The sequence below is a fragment of the Myotis brandtii genome, unplaced genomic scaffold (genome assembly GCF_000412655.1).
Source record: "Myotis brandtii unplaced genomic scaffold, ASM41265v1 scaffold78, whole genome shotgun sequence".
NCBI classification, from domain to species: domain Eukaryota; kingdom Metazoa; phylum Chordata; class Mammalia; order Chiroptera; family Vespertilionidae; genus Myotis; species Myotis brandtii.
Window position 1 is genome coordinate 1,076,653 of NW_005371131.1, and position 14,077 is coordinate 1,090,729.

The following is a 14,077-nucleotide window of genomic DNA, read 5'->3' on the forward strand; positions in this document are numbered from 1 at the left end:
CGTACGCGGCCGCATCCTGCAGGAGCAGGCCCGCCTCGTGTGGGTGGAGCGAGGCAGCAGCAGGGGCTGCAGCAGCAGCAGCAGCGAGGCCTGAGGGCCCCTTCCGGGGCCGGCGACTTCCTCGTGCACTCAGACACCTCCAGGAGACCCTGGTGTCTGTGGCGGAGCTGAGCCTGCGACATCCTCCCTGTCCTGAGCCTTCCCAGGTCCTCGGGCTCCGCTCCGGGCTGTCACCGAGGGATCCTGCCGGAACCGGAGCCGGAGCCCTCCGACAGCTTCCACCCTCCGGCCCCGTACCTGCCGCTCGGGGCCTTCCTGTGAGCCCTCCGGTCTCCGGGTCCCCACTCGTGGGTCTGTGTCCCTCCGTCACTGCCCACCTGAGCGTCTGGGTTCTCACTACTGTGTACTGTTTTGTACACCCAAGTTCTCACGGGCAGGCTCCTGTCTGCCTGCCCCCGGGCACTCGAGGTCTCCCAGGCTCTCAGCCTGTTCTGCTCACAGGAGCCCCGAGCCCGCCCTTTGTGACTCCCCCCCGTCAGTCACATTTCTGTGTATAGCTCCACATGTGGGCATTGTAGCTGCCCGGTCCACTGTCACCTGTGCCCGCGTCTCGTGTCTTCAGGTCACACACGTGTCCGTGGTTCTCTCTCCTGTGTAAATGTCATGTCCCCCACCCCCATGACACTCGGGCACTTAACACGTGTGTGTTCCCGGTGAGCACACCCAGGACCATGTTCTCACAGCACCTCCTCCCTGCCCTGCCGCCTCCCAGAGGGACAGGTGGGGAGGGGCTCGGCTGCTCCGGCACCAGAATGTACGGCTCGTTTGAATGGGCCCTTTTCACTCAGAAGCTGCACGTTATGGAACATTAAACAGTTTGTCATAGAAGTTGGTGGCCTTTTGCTTATTTGCATCCCTAGTGGGGGTGGGGGTGGGAGTGGGGGGCACACTTGTCCCCACCTCCAGCTCAGCTTGATACCACCTTTCAGGTTCCCTCTTGCCCTTGGGGAGGGTCAGATTTCACTCCTGACTCATCCCCAGAGCCGCCCGCCATCTGTGCTGGCATCACCTTACCCGCCCCCGAATGACCGGAGAAGGGCCCCACAGATGGGCCACCCCCACAGTGAGCCCTGCTTGTGTCTGATCATCAAAGGAGTGTCCCCTCGGGTGGGGATACGGAAGCCAGCGGAGCGTGGTCTTGGGTTTTAGGGCCTGGCTGCGGAGTCCAGGAGACCAAGAGCAAGTCTTCAGTGTGCAGTCGGGTCCCTGAGATCTCCTCCAGAGAGAGGTCAGTCACCTCCGCTGGGAGAAACCCCGGCAGGCCTGCTGGAGGAGGTGCCACTTGAGTTTGAGGTGACTCCTTTCTTCAGGAAGCATTTATTGGACTTGTATGCCTATGTGCTGTCCTAGGTCCTCCTATGACTGTGTTCTCGGTAATGGTAATGAACTTGGGCTGGCCCCTGGGAGATTTTGGGGGCGTGGGTTACCAGGTGGAGAAAATCTCAAGAACAAAGGCTCAGAGGCAGGAAATGGGTTGAGTTTGGCCACTGGGAAGTGGTAGGAAATGAGGCTGGGATGTTCAGGGGCAGGGGCTGCCTAACTCTTAGTGTCCTTTGAGGCCTGGCTCAGACACCGTCTCCATGAAGCCTGCTTGATTCTCTCAGCCCTTGGGGCTTCTCCTTGGCCATGCCCTGCCCTGCCTTGTGGCAGGAAGGCGGGCCTCTGTGGGTGGCTGTGGGCTCCTTCGGGGAGGAAACTGGGTCGTTCTCATTTGGGTGAATGAACCTCTCCCCTTGCTGTGTGCCTCGTCCATGGTCTAAGGACCCAGGAGTCTGGGTGAAGAGGTGGGAACCTGGGAGCTCAGCTGCCTTTGCCTGGTCCCATGTTAGGGGACCTTCCCATGGGGTGAAGGAGTCCACGAATCCTTTACTTTTTTTTTATATTTTTATTGATTTCAGAGAGAAAGGGAGAGGGAGAGAGAGATAGAAACATCAATGATGAAAGAGAATCATTGATTGGTGCACATCCCCTACTGGGAACAGAGCCCGCAACCCAGGCATGTGCCCTTGACTGGAATTGAACCTGGGACCCTTCAGTCCACAGGCCGACGCTCTATCCACTGAGCCAAACCAGCAAGGGCGAATCCTTTACTTTTTACCAAGTCTTACGTTGTCCTCGTTTTATAAATGATGAAAGTGAAGTTCAGAGAGGTGAAGTCACCTGCCCGGAGTCAGGACTTGAACCCTGGTCTGTGTGGCAGGAAGCCTGGTGATGCTGTTCTGGGAAGAAGAGCTGTGAAGGGGCCTGGCATGGAGCTAGCCCGTAGTAGGGTGACTCAAAGGGCTTGGTTCCAGCCCTGCTGGCGTGGCTCAGTGGTTGAGTGTCAACCTGTGAACCAGGAGGTCACGGTTCGATTCCTGGTCCCAGCTCTCTCTCTCCCCTCCTTGTTGGTCCCTGATGCCTGCCAGACTTTTGCTTTTGCGGGCTGGGTCCCTGCCTCACTCCTTTACTTCCTTCAGGTCTTTACTTAAATGGTAAATGTCACCTTCGCCCCGAGGCCTTCCGAGACCACTTTATTTAAGTTGTGAGCCTGCTGGGGCTGATGTGGCTCCGTTGGTTGAGTGTCCTCCCTATGCACCGGGAGGTCAGGTTGCTGTTCAATTTCCAGTCAGGGCACATGCCCAGGTTGTGGGTTCAGTGCCCAGTCGGGGTGCGTGCAGGAGGCCGCCAATCAATGTTTCTCACATCAATGTTTCTCTCTCTCCCTCTCCCTTCCTTTCTAAAATTCAATGAAAACATATTAAAAAAATAAATAATAAGTAAATCCCAATCCCTTCTCTCCAGCTGCTTCCCAGGCCCCCTTTCTACTATGTTCTCTCCACAGCACGTTCATCTCCCCGCGCCTTTACATTTTACTTACCTATTGCCCATCTTCCTCCTGAGACCATCAGGGCAGAGATTTCTTCTTTTTTATTCGCCGAACCTACAGTGTCTAGGACAGTGCCTGGCACATAGCAGCTCAATATATATTTATTAATTACATATAAGGAAGTACCACTGGCTGTGAACTGAGCTGTCTGAGCTGGGCCTGCTATGGCCCAGCCCTACATTAGGACTGGAGAGAGTGTAAAGGAAAAGCAATCTTTTTTTTTTTTTTACTATTTTTATTAATTTCAGAGAGGAAGGGAGAGGGAGAGAGAGAAACAGCAATGGTAAGAGAGAATCATTGATTGGCTGCCTCCTGCATGCCCCCTACTGGGCGTTGAGCCTGCAACCTGGGCATATGGCCTGACCAAGAGTCAAACCATGACCTCCTGGTCCATAGGTCGACGCTCATCCACCGAGCCACAGCGCCCGGGCCATTTTAGATCCTTCTGTGCCTTATGTGTTCAGCTCTAAACGGAATAGCCATCCTAGTGCTGTTGTGAAGACCAAAGGGACTGAGCCAACCACTGTGGGAGCCTCGGAAGTTGGGAGGGCATCAGAGAAGGCTTCCTGGAGGAGGGAGCCCTTGAGCTGAGCCTTAAAATCCAAACAGAATTCAGCCTGGTGGAGGGAACATGGGTGAGGATGCTGGGGATGGGGGAGAGCGTCCAGGAGGAGGAACCTTGAGCAAAAGCTGGGAGGCTGGAGAATTAATTTCAGAGAGGAAGGGAGAGGGAGAGAGAGAAACAGCAATGGTAAGAGAGAATCATTGATTGGCTGCCTCCTGCACGCCCCCTACTGAGGGTCGAGCCTGCAACCTGGGCATATGGCCTGACCAAGAATCAAACCATGACCTCCTGGTCCAGAGGTCAACGCTCATCCACCGAGCCACACTGCCCGGGCCATTTTAGGTCCTTCTGTGCCTTATGTGTTCAGCTCTAAACTGGGAGTAGCCATCCTAGTGCTGTTGTGAAGACCAAAGGAACTGAGCCAACCACTGTGGGAGCCTCGGAAGTTGGGAGGGCATCAGAGAAGGCTTCCTGGAGGAGGGAGCCCTTGAGCTGAGCCTTAAAATCCAAACAGAATTCAGCCTGGTGGAGGGAACATGGGTGAGGATGCTGGGGATGGGGGAGAGCGTCCAGGAGGAGGAACCTTGAGCAAAAGCTGGGAGGCTGGAGAGCAGGGCACCACAACACAATGGGTGTTGAATGAGCTCAGCGGGCGGTCTCTGGGGAGTGGGCAGGCCAGAGGGCCCCTCCCTTCTACTCTGGCACGGAGGGTTTGTTGTTGCCCCCACCCCCACTGCAGCAGCTGGCAGGAATGGGGCTGTCCCTTCAGCTGCCTCTTTAGCTGCCACCTCTGGGGCTCCCATGGGCCGGCCCCGCCCCTTGGGCTGCGCTGGAGGGAGGGGCGGGGCCAGGAGCCCCCCCGATGCCTGCCAGACTTTTGTCTTTGCCGGAGCCCCTCCCCGTCCAGTTGGGATTTGGGGGCCGAGCTGTCTGGGGTCCCAGGGCCAATGCAGTGCCGGCTCCTCCGGGGCCTGGCAGGCGCCCTCCTCACCCTCCTGTGCTTGGGGCTCCTCTCCCTTCGCTACCACGTGAGCCGGTCCCCGAAGAGCGTGCAGGAGACCCCCGGGCTGAGCCCACCGAGCCCGCCGCCCCCGGAGCTGCAGCTGCAGGACGTCTACATCGCTGTCAAGACGACCCGCGCCTTCCACCGCTCTCGCCTGGACCTGCTGCTGGACACGTGGGTCTCCAGGACCAGGGAACAGGTGACACGCTGGTGACTGTGGGCCCCAGGAGTGGCCCCTGGCCTGCGGGACTCTAAGGCTTTTCTATGGGTTGGGGTCCCTGGCAGCCTTGGGGAGGAGCGGCTCCCCCACCTGCCCACTCCCCCTTCTTCCCAGGATCCAGGGGCTTCTGAGGTCCTGGCTGTGCCCTCCCTGGCCCTGGGGCGCGCTACCCCTCAGGCCCACTGCTCTGTCTCTTTTAGGGGCCAGGCTGGGCTCATGCCCCAGCTTCTGGGTCCCTCCTGGGGATCCTCTATTCCAGCGGTTCTCAACCTGTGGGTTGTGACCATCGGAAAACACATATAGCATATCAGATATTTACGTTACGATTCATAACAGTAGCAAAGTTACAGTTATGAAGTAGCAATGAAAATAATTTTATGGTTGGGCGTCACCACACCATGAGGAACTGTATGAAAGGGTCGCGGCATTAGGAAGGTTGAGAACCACTGCTCTATTCCCTGGCAGTGCCGGTGCTGGCTTCACTCCTGCCCAGCCTGGCACTGGGGGCAGGGGTGGGTGTTGGACGGGGGGGCAGAGGCCTCGAAGGGGTCCTGGCTGACATGAGCCTGGCCAGGCTGCCCCAGTGCAGGCCCTGGTGCTGTGAGAACAGGGGAGAGCCCCTGAGGAGGGGACCATCTAGGTGGGCCCTGTCGGGAGAGGGCGGAATGGGAGGCATCCTCTCAAAATTCCCAGCAGCCCCTGCACCCACAACTTTTGTGCCCAGGGTGTGCCAGGGGAGCGCCCTGAGCCCCTGGCTCATTTCCTGTGGGGCAGTTTCCGAGGGAGGGAGGAGGGGGACGTGCTGTGACTGTGGAGGCTGAGGCAGGGGTCGGGGTAGGGCCGGCCCAGCATGTGGGATTGTGTGTGTGTGTGTGCATGAGTGCGCATGTATGTGCACTGACACGTGTGGAGCCAGTGTCAGTGCTAGACATGCTGACAAGACGCATGTGGGTGACTTCTGTTTCCCCCAGAGGCGGCTCTACAAGCTGAGTCCCTCCTGGTTCTTCCCTTTCCCTCAACCATCGCCCTCCTCAAGCAAAGTCAGTGGTTTGGGTGTCGGGAACCATCTCTGGGGAAGGTGGTGGGGGGCCGATTTACACACACATGCACACACACGCACACACGCACGCACACACACACGCATGTGCTGTCTCCACTTTGGCGGTGGCTCAGGGAAGGAAGTGACTGAGCCTTCAGAGGGGTGTGGGGACTCCTGGGGACCGAGAATGGGGGCAGGTGATGCCTGGAAGAGGCCAGGACCCCCTGGGGAGAGGATCCCCCCCATCCCAAGTTCCTGGCCCTGATGCCCTAGATCCTTGGATTGACACTTCCCCACGGGGCCCCAGCACCCCAGGCTCTTCCCTGCTCCCCGCCCCCCCGCCACACATAGCTTCTCGCCTGGGGGAGGTTCTGGTTCTACTGGCGGAAGTCGCTGAGCCTGGCCTCCCCGCAGACCTTCCTGTTTATGGCGCTGTGTCTGTGTGTGCCCGGGAGTGTGGCCTCACGTGGTCTGAGGCCCCTTCCTGTCTTGTCTGGATCACCATGGGGGTGCCCTTGCCCCGGATGAGGAAACTGAGGCACAAGGGGAGGAAGTACTTGCCTGTGTGTCATCCTGAAGGCCTGAGGGGACCGAGCCCAGTGGGACCAGCCCCCACCTCTTGGCCAGGGCCCTGTCTTCTCTGCCGAGACCCGGGATACAGCTGCCTGGTCACTGGGCTGTAGGAAAGGGTCCTGGGCCTCCAGCCCGGGCAGCTGGGCCTGGCAGGACCGGGCCGGGAGAGGAGAGGCAAGCAGCCAACCCTCTGTGTCCCCAGTTCAATCCCAGATGCCACCCCGGCAGCCAGGGGGAGAACCCGCTCAGCATCTAAGGGGCCGCGAGTCAGAGCCATCACTCAATCTAACCCTCCCAAGGACCCCACGTGGTAGCCATTATGGGGTCCCCACAATGTGCCACCCTGGCATGTAGAGGGTTTCGAGCTGAAACATACTCAGGAAGAGGCTCAGACCCCTGTCTTTCGTGCCTAAAGAGACGGGGAGAGAAAAAGCTGGTCCAGGGCAGGAGCCTTAGCACAGCCACCTGGGCGCGTGAAGAGCTCTTCCCTAGATTCCCCTTCGTGTCCATTATTGCTGGTGGCCCTGCAGGAATCTGTTTAGCAAATGTTTGCACCTTCTCATCTAACTGAATTGCCTGCCTCCCCCTCTTAGTCCAGAAGTCTCCCTATTTGGGGAATTTTCATGCCTCTGTGAATTCCCGGTGTGCAGGTATTAACATTTGATTTTCTCCTGTTAATGTGCTGTTTGAACTATCGGACCGGCCAGAAGAACTCAAGGGGTAAGAGGAGAGTGTCCCTGGCTGACACTCTGGATATTCCCATTGCACAGGCGAGGAAAATGAGCCCAGTTAACAGGGGTGGGAGATGGACTCACTCAGCAGAACTCCCGCCCTCGCCCCCCAGTGCAAGGGGCGGAGTCCCGAATCTTGTCTTTCAGGGCAGAGGTGAAAAAAGGAAGGAGGCTCAAACGGAGGAAGAGGAGGGGGGGCAGGGAGACTCACTTTTGCTGCCTCTCCAGCCTTTGGCTCCTCTCTCTCTGTGACCTTGGCAAAGCCCTCCCGCTTCCAGCCCTCGGTTTCCCCATCTGCACAGGACGGGAAGGTCTTGGCACCTCTCGCAGCTCTGTCATGGGGAGCTGGCCTGAGCTGGTTAACTCCAGGGCTGGGCGCCCACCCCAGCTGGTTAAGGGCGGCCGGGCGGCAGGTGGGCCTTTGTGGCAGCGGCTGGGGCTCGTGCACGGCCTTTGTCCCAGGCAGAAGGGGTGGGCTGGGGGAGGCATGTTTTGTGACCCAAGAGGAGCCTTTCTCTTCCCCACAGTCCCCTCCAGGGCTGGGGCGGGGCTGGGGGGGAGGGGTGGGTAGCAGCTCGGGTCCCTCACTTCCCTCCACTGGAGCAGATGGCCCTCCAGCCACCCCTCCCCTCCCCTTAACAGGCTGCCTGTCCCTTTGTTTTCCTGCGAGATTTTAGCCACTGTCAGGGTCCCCTCTTTAAACAAATCAAATGCAACCCTTGCTCAGAGGGCACTGCCCGCTGCCCTGTGCCAACCTCAGGATTCCCATGCGCCTGCCCAGCCCCCAGGCCCTGCGGTGGGACCCCTCCTTTCATTCCCGCTTCCTCGCCCTCCACAAACATTCCCTGGCCCATTTGGCTCAGGCTGCACACTCTAGAAGAGTTCCACTATCTGGTGGCAAAAGTTCGCCAGGGAGCAGGGGAAGGCCTGGCCGATTTACTGGCTCCCTCGGGGGTTGTGTTGAAAACAGACATGGGGTTGGGGGCAGGAGGAGCAGGGAGCCCGGGCCAAAGGTGACGCAGAAAGCAGGCAGGAGGTGACAGGGAGGGTGGGCTGGACCGCAGCGAGGCCTGGGCTGTGAGGCTGGTGGGGAGAAGTTGCATCTTGGGTCATTTAAAGGGTAAAGGTTAGCTGACAGACTGGATTGGGGGGAGGGTGTGAGAGAAAGAGAGGAGGCACAGTGACCCCAAGGTGTTGATCTCAGAATGATGGGGAGACCAGGAGAAAGTACAGATCCGGGGAGCTCGGAGCTCGGGCTTGAGGCTCTGGACCTGAGGTGCCTTCCCCGGGGTAGCCGGGATTTGGGAGTAGGGAGTGGCCCCAGGCCTGTGGGTTCGAATCCCGGCTGCACTTGCCAACTGCCACACGCCTTGGTCCATTACGTCGCCTCAGTTTTGCCATCTGTGAGGGGGACAGACGGAACACCGGTCTCCATGTTTAGTTGGGACCAGGAGTGTGAAAGGCCCTGGTGGGGGGCCTGTCCACCTGGGAGAGCTGCATGGGGGCAGGATGCAGGATTTCTGAGATGCGTGGCGCCCCCACACTCCACAGGGGTTTTGCGTGGCTGTGAAGCTGTGGCTGCTCCCTAAGTGATGCAGTAGCCCAGCTTGGGGGTCTTTTCACGCAGTCTGTCTCCTGACACTGTTTAGGGTTGTGTATATGTGACTGAGAAGGAGCCAGGTGGGACCCTGTGTTGTGTTTTGTGTGTTTTGTGTGTGTGTGTGTGTGTGTGAGTGTGTGATTCTGCCAGGGGCGTGTGACTGACAGGGTCCCTGTGGTCGCTGGTCTGTGAAGGGCCGCGTGAGTGAGAGGGATGGGTGATGCACACAGCGAAGTTGTGTGTCCGCAGAAGGTGGCTTGTGGAGGGAACCAAGGTGTTGCCACCCTGTGGCTGCTCTTTGGGACAGTGACTTGAAGCTGTTGATGAAGAAGCAGACCCAGAGGGCCTTGCCCCTCCCCCTTTCCTGCCTGCCTTCGGTGGGGGCCTTGGCTCAATCACCTTAAGAATCTTCACCTTCACAGTTCGCCAGACACCTCCTGCGGTCTCGCTGCTGTTGAGCTGCAGGGTTTTCCTGCCAGGTGTGCTCTGCTCTTCCCTAACTACCTGCAAATGGCCCGTTCTCACTCCTGAAATCTAATGCCTCCCCCCTTTCTCCTTTCTCCAAAATGTCTTATCTACCCAATGCTGCCCCACTGTGTTTGGAACTTTCATGCTTCTGTGGATTCCCCATGCACATGCATTAAAACTATGACTTTCTCCTATGATTCTCTCTCTGTTAATTTGGCTACTAGCCCAGCTAGAAGAAGGTAGAAGGTGGGAGGGAAAGTATTACTATTTCTTTAGCCCCCACAGTTGTGTGTGTGTGTGTGTGTGTAGCACGGGGGTGTCGCTGAGAAGGTCAGGTTGTCCTAAGGGAGAGTGTGACCGGGCGAGGGTGTGTGCCCCTCCCTGAAGGAGCAGCGGGGTCTGCTGTGCGTATCTACCTGGACGGGTGGGCCATCGGGCTGCAGGCACCCCTCCCCGCCTCCCACTCCCCTTGGCGGAGCCCCATCCTGACTCTTCCTTCTTCTTCCCAGACGTTTGGTGTCGCTGAGAAGGTCAGGTTGTCCTAAGGAAGAGTGTGACCGGGCGAGGGTGTGTGCCCCTCCCTGAAGGAGCAGCGGGGTCTGCTGTGTGTATCTACCTGGACGGGTGGGCCATCGGGCTGCAGGCACCCCTCCCCGCCTCCCACTCCCCTTGGCGGAGCCCCATCCTGACTCTTCCTTCTTCTTCCCAGACGTTTGTCTTCACTGACAGCCGGGATGAAGGCCTCCAGGAGAGACTGGGTAACCGCCTGGCCTGGGGGGTGGCTGCCCCTGGCCTGGGAGTCCCCGGAAAACAGGGCTGCCTGCTCTTGGCCTGTGGGGATTCCCCTCGGCCCCAGAGCAGAGCAAGCTTCTTCCCCGGAAATGGGTGTGGGTGTGGGGAGGGGCTGTGTTGGACAAGTTCGTCAGCTATGGGGTCCTGGGCAGGTCAGCCCTCCCTGGCCTCAGTTTCCCCGTGTGTGAAAGGGGAGTGGTGGACTGGCCTTGCTCCGCCCTGTCTCGGGGCCTGTGTGCAGAGCTGTGGGGAGGAGGCGGGCAGGGGCCTCACACTTGTCCTCCCTTCTCCAGGGCCCCACCTAGTGGTCACCAACTGCTCTGCGGAGCACAGCCACCCAGCCCTGTCCTGCAAGATGGCTGCTGAGCTGGATGCCTTCTTGGCCAGTGGACTGCGGTGAGTGCGTCTGGGTCTCTGAGGGCAGGTGTAACCTTCGCCTCAGGCCACTTCCTGAACAGGGTGTTGTGCCAAAACAGTGACGTCGCCTGGGTCCTGTGAATTTTGTCGTGTAAGGCCTCCTGTGGTCTGTCTTTGGGCAGATTGTCCAGGTTCAAATCCTGCCATTCACTGGCTGTGTGACCTGGAGCAAGTGTCTTAACCTTTCTGTGTCTTAGTCCCCACTGGTTAAATGGGCAGATCTTCTTCAGGAGCTTACACAGATGCTGCCTGGCACAGAGCCACCCCACCAGGTAACTGTTCATTGATTGACTAGAGGCCTGGTGCATGAAATTTGTGCGGGCGGGGGGCGCGGTGGTGTGTCCCTCAGCCTGGCTTGCACCCTCTCACAGTCTGGGAGCCCCCCACCCCCCATCCATTACCCCACAGAAGGAGGCCCCGCCCACCCACCACAGCACCACTGCAGGGTAGCCAGGGCTTCCCTCTTTGGGGCAATTGATCACGGGGCTCTGCGATCCATTGCCCCAAAGAGATAGGCCCTGCCCACCTGGCCGGGGCTCTGCAATGGATCGCCCGCCCCCCTCCTACCTCCCGCCCCCTCGCATCCCACAGAGGGGGGCAGCCTGCCAGTCGGTGGCCTGGGCCTCCCTCTTTGGGGCGATCATGGGGCAATGGCCGGGCCCCCAACCAATCACGTCGCACCTGCCTTGGCTGGCCTGGCGGCAGTGGGTGTCATAGCGTGGTCGTCCGGAGGGTTGTCTGCTGTTTGGCCATTCGGTTGATTTGCATATTATGCTTTTATTATTTAGATTATTATAGATTATGGGGGCACAGCGGCTGGCAGCCCTTGGGAAGCCCCCTCCAAGCTCGTTGTCCCCCTCCCATCCCCACAGGTGGTTCTGCCACGTGGATGATGACAACTATGTCAACGCAAGGGCGCTGCTGAAGCTGCTAAAGGCCTTTCCGCAGACGATGGATGTCTATATCGGCCGGCCCAGCCTGAACCGGCCCATCCACGCTGCGGAGCCGCAGCCCCACAATCGCACGGTCGGTCGGCCCCTCCCTGGCATCTTCGGGCCCTGGCCACCAGCCAGGGGCCAGCCTGGACTGTGGGGCTTGGGGTGGGGCCAGGCTGGGGGCAGGGCTGTGGACGAGGCGGTGGGCTTTCTGGGTCTCGCTGTGTGTCAGGCTGGTGGCTTTACCTCTGACCCTCTGTGGAATGGGGAGACTGAGATCATGCCAGGAAGGCAGAGAGACAAGGTCGGGCCTTGGTCACGGGGGAGCAGTGGCCGGTCCTGGTCACACCGCGAGCGCGGGGATGAGCTGGGCTCCTAGCCACCTGGTGCGTCGTGTGGTTGTACAGGTTGTTCAAATGCGAGTACTGCCGGGTCGGCAGGCTAACCGCCCAGGCCTCGGCCCCTGAACGCTCCCCTCCCCTAGGGGACCCCCTCCCTTCAGACTTCACTAACCTGCGACTGGAGAGTTGACCCCTGACATAACAGGGCCCCCAGCGCCAGCTTCCGCTCTGGCCTGGGTGGACACTGATTAGGGTTGCCAGGTTGAGAAAACAAATAAACAAAACCAGATACCTGTTAAATTTGACTTTCAGATGAGCAGAGAAATTTTGAGTCCAGGTATGTTGCCTGCGTTCCCACCTGCCCCAGGACGCCACTGGGGGTTCCATGTGGGGGTCCCGGGCCTCCAGGGCTCCCTGGGCCCCAGGAAAAGGCAAGTGTGCTTCTCTGGAGGCAGCGTCTGCAGCAGGCGCTGGGCCCGCATGGGGCTGTCTCCTCCCTCGGTCACCATCTGCTTCATTAGGGAAACCAAGAGAGCAAGCAACACAAAACCTTAATTATCAGCAGCTAATCAGCCTCCGAGTCCTAATTAAATCCTCCGGGGCCCCAGGGTGTGTGTATGTGAGTCGATTTCAGGTGAGCTGAGGGGTCCCCCAGGCTCCCACACCACCTCACCCCTGACCTCAGAGGTGGAGAGCTCTGCTCTGGAGCCGGACTCCCTGGGTTCACTCACCAGCCCTGCCACCTCTTGGCTTCATGACCTTGATTGAAGTCTCCTTACCTCGCTGTGCCTCAGTTTTCTCATCTGTGAAATGGGTGGGAATAGTCTCTTCCTCATAGGGTGGTTGAGAGCAAAAAAAAAGAGAGAGAATCAAGTGGCATCTATCCAAGTGCTTGGAATGGGAGCTGGTATGTAATAGACACTAGTCAGTGTTAGCAGTCGGCACCCAACGCAGCCTTCATCTCTGAGCGGGTTCAGCCCCCTGCGGGGCACACGCAGGCCCAGTCCCCAACAATGCGCACGAATGCCCTCCTTGGCACACACCCCACCCGTGGGATGCCAGGACTCCGCCCCCAAGTTTCCCAGCCTGTTCAGAGCCTGGGACCAGCCAGCGTGGGACAGATAAAAGGGCAAGATCGCTGGCGTGGGGTTAGTCCCAGCGCTGGGACCTCAGGCAAGTGACTTCACTTCTGTGCATCTTGGGCACCTCATCCGCAGCACAGCCCTCGGCACAGCCGGTGCTCAGGGCCCGGCGGTTACAGTGTTACTGCTGGTGTGACTATAATTATCATCAATTCATTAAACAAGCGTCTATTGGGCACCTCCTCTGTGTTAGGTCCTTAAGAAGCCATTCATTCCGCCTTGTTGAGCCCTGACCTCCCTGTAGGAGGGCAGTGTTCCCAGAAGGCAGCTCACAGAGGTTCTAGGAGGATGCTCTGGGCCAGGGGAACCGTCCGATTTAGAACTTAGAGCCAGTGTCGCGCTCACAGGTGACAAATCAGGCCCAGGGAGGGGCAGTGACTTTCTTAAAGTGGGGGAAGCAGGGGACCCAGGCTTCCCAACTCCCTGCTGAGGCTTCTCACGGCTGCATCATGGGAGATGCAATCCCATGCCACATGCCTCAACGAAGTAACAACTGTGTACGTGGGAGAAGGCAACCTTAGGGAATTGGCTTGACCAAGGGATGGTACAGCTCAAAGGGTCCAGTGTTTCTCAAAAGCCTTAGAGAAAGTCCAGGGTGAACTCACGGGGCCTCGCAGAGGAGCTGGAGGAGGCCTTGGTGATGCTGGGCGGGGGCGGGAAGGGGTTCAAGTCCCAAAGGGATGTGATTGGTTCCTGAGGTTGAGATGTCAAGGGGTTCTGGCCTCAGGGGCTCACAGGCCTGCCTGTTCTCTTTACCCAGTGAGTCTCATTCTCGCTCTTGGTCCCAGGGGATCGGAGTGGCAGGAGCAGTCGGTGTATGTGTCCCCAAGTAGATGGCATCAGGGTTACAGCTTGCAAGCCTGGCGAAAACATCTCTTCCTCACAGTTGCATAGAAAGCTCAGGAAAGGGTTCTGATTGGTTGGCTTCAGTGATGTGCCTGTTGCTGAGCCAAGCACCTGGTCAAGAGGTGTGGCCCTGTGATCATTCCCGCCCACCTCTGTGGCCTAGGGGAGCAGGTGCTGTGCTTGGTAGCCCCTCTCAAACCACATGGGGGAAGGCGAAGACATTTCTCTGGGGAGTGGGGGAAGGTGTGCAGGGCACACAGAGAGCTCACCTGCCCTTTTAAACTGGATCCAACCAATTAACTGGTCTAATTGGTTAGAGTAGACCCTTGATTAGCGATGTGACTTTGGGCCTCAGTTTTCTTATCTATAAAAAGGGCATAATAATGGTAGGCTGTAGTAAGACTCGAGTGAAGCGTGAGTTAAAAAGCTTTGGCGCCATGCTAGATGGTGGCGAGGGGTGGCCTGGCTGTTGCCCC

At 58.6% G+C, this 14,077-nt stretch overlaps 2 protein-coding genes across 3 annotated transcripts in view; both read left to right on the forward strand.

Moving 5' to 3' along the window:
* CARD10 (caspase recruitment domain family, member 10) overlaps window positions 1-888 on the forward strand; it is a 26,996-nt gene extending 26,108 nt beyond the window's left edge. Inside the window, exon 20 of the mRNA XM_014530798.1 lies at window positions 8-888. Within this exon, the coding sequence (XP_014386284.1) occupies window positions 8-94 (87 nt within the window). The 3' untranslated portion in view covers window positions 95-888. The remainder of the gene's footprint in view (window positions 1-7) is intronic.
* Window positions 889-4,351: 3,463 nt separating this feature from the next.
* Window positions 4,352-14,077, forward strand: part of MFNG (MFNG O-fucosylpeptide 3-beta-N-acetylglucosaminyltransferase) — a 24,013-nt gene continuing 14,287 nt past the window's right edge. The window contains exons 1-4 of one of the 2 annotated variants that reach the window (XM_005883224.2): window positions 4,352-4,696; window positions 9,838-9,886; window positions 10,214-10,316; window positions 11,210-11,363. In XM_005883224.2, the coding sequence (XP_005883286.1) occupies window positions 4,442-4,696; window positions 9,838-9,886; window positions 10,214-10,316; window positions 11,210-11,363 (561 nt within the window). In that variant the 5' untranslated portion in view covers window positions 4,352-4,441. The remainder of the gene's footprint in view (window positions 4,697-9,837; window positions 9,887-10,213; window positions 10,317-11,209; window positions 11,364-14,077) is intronic. The other variant, XM_014530839.1, reaches the window with a different exon arrangement.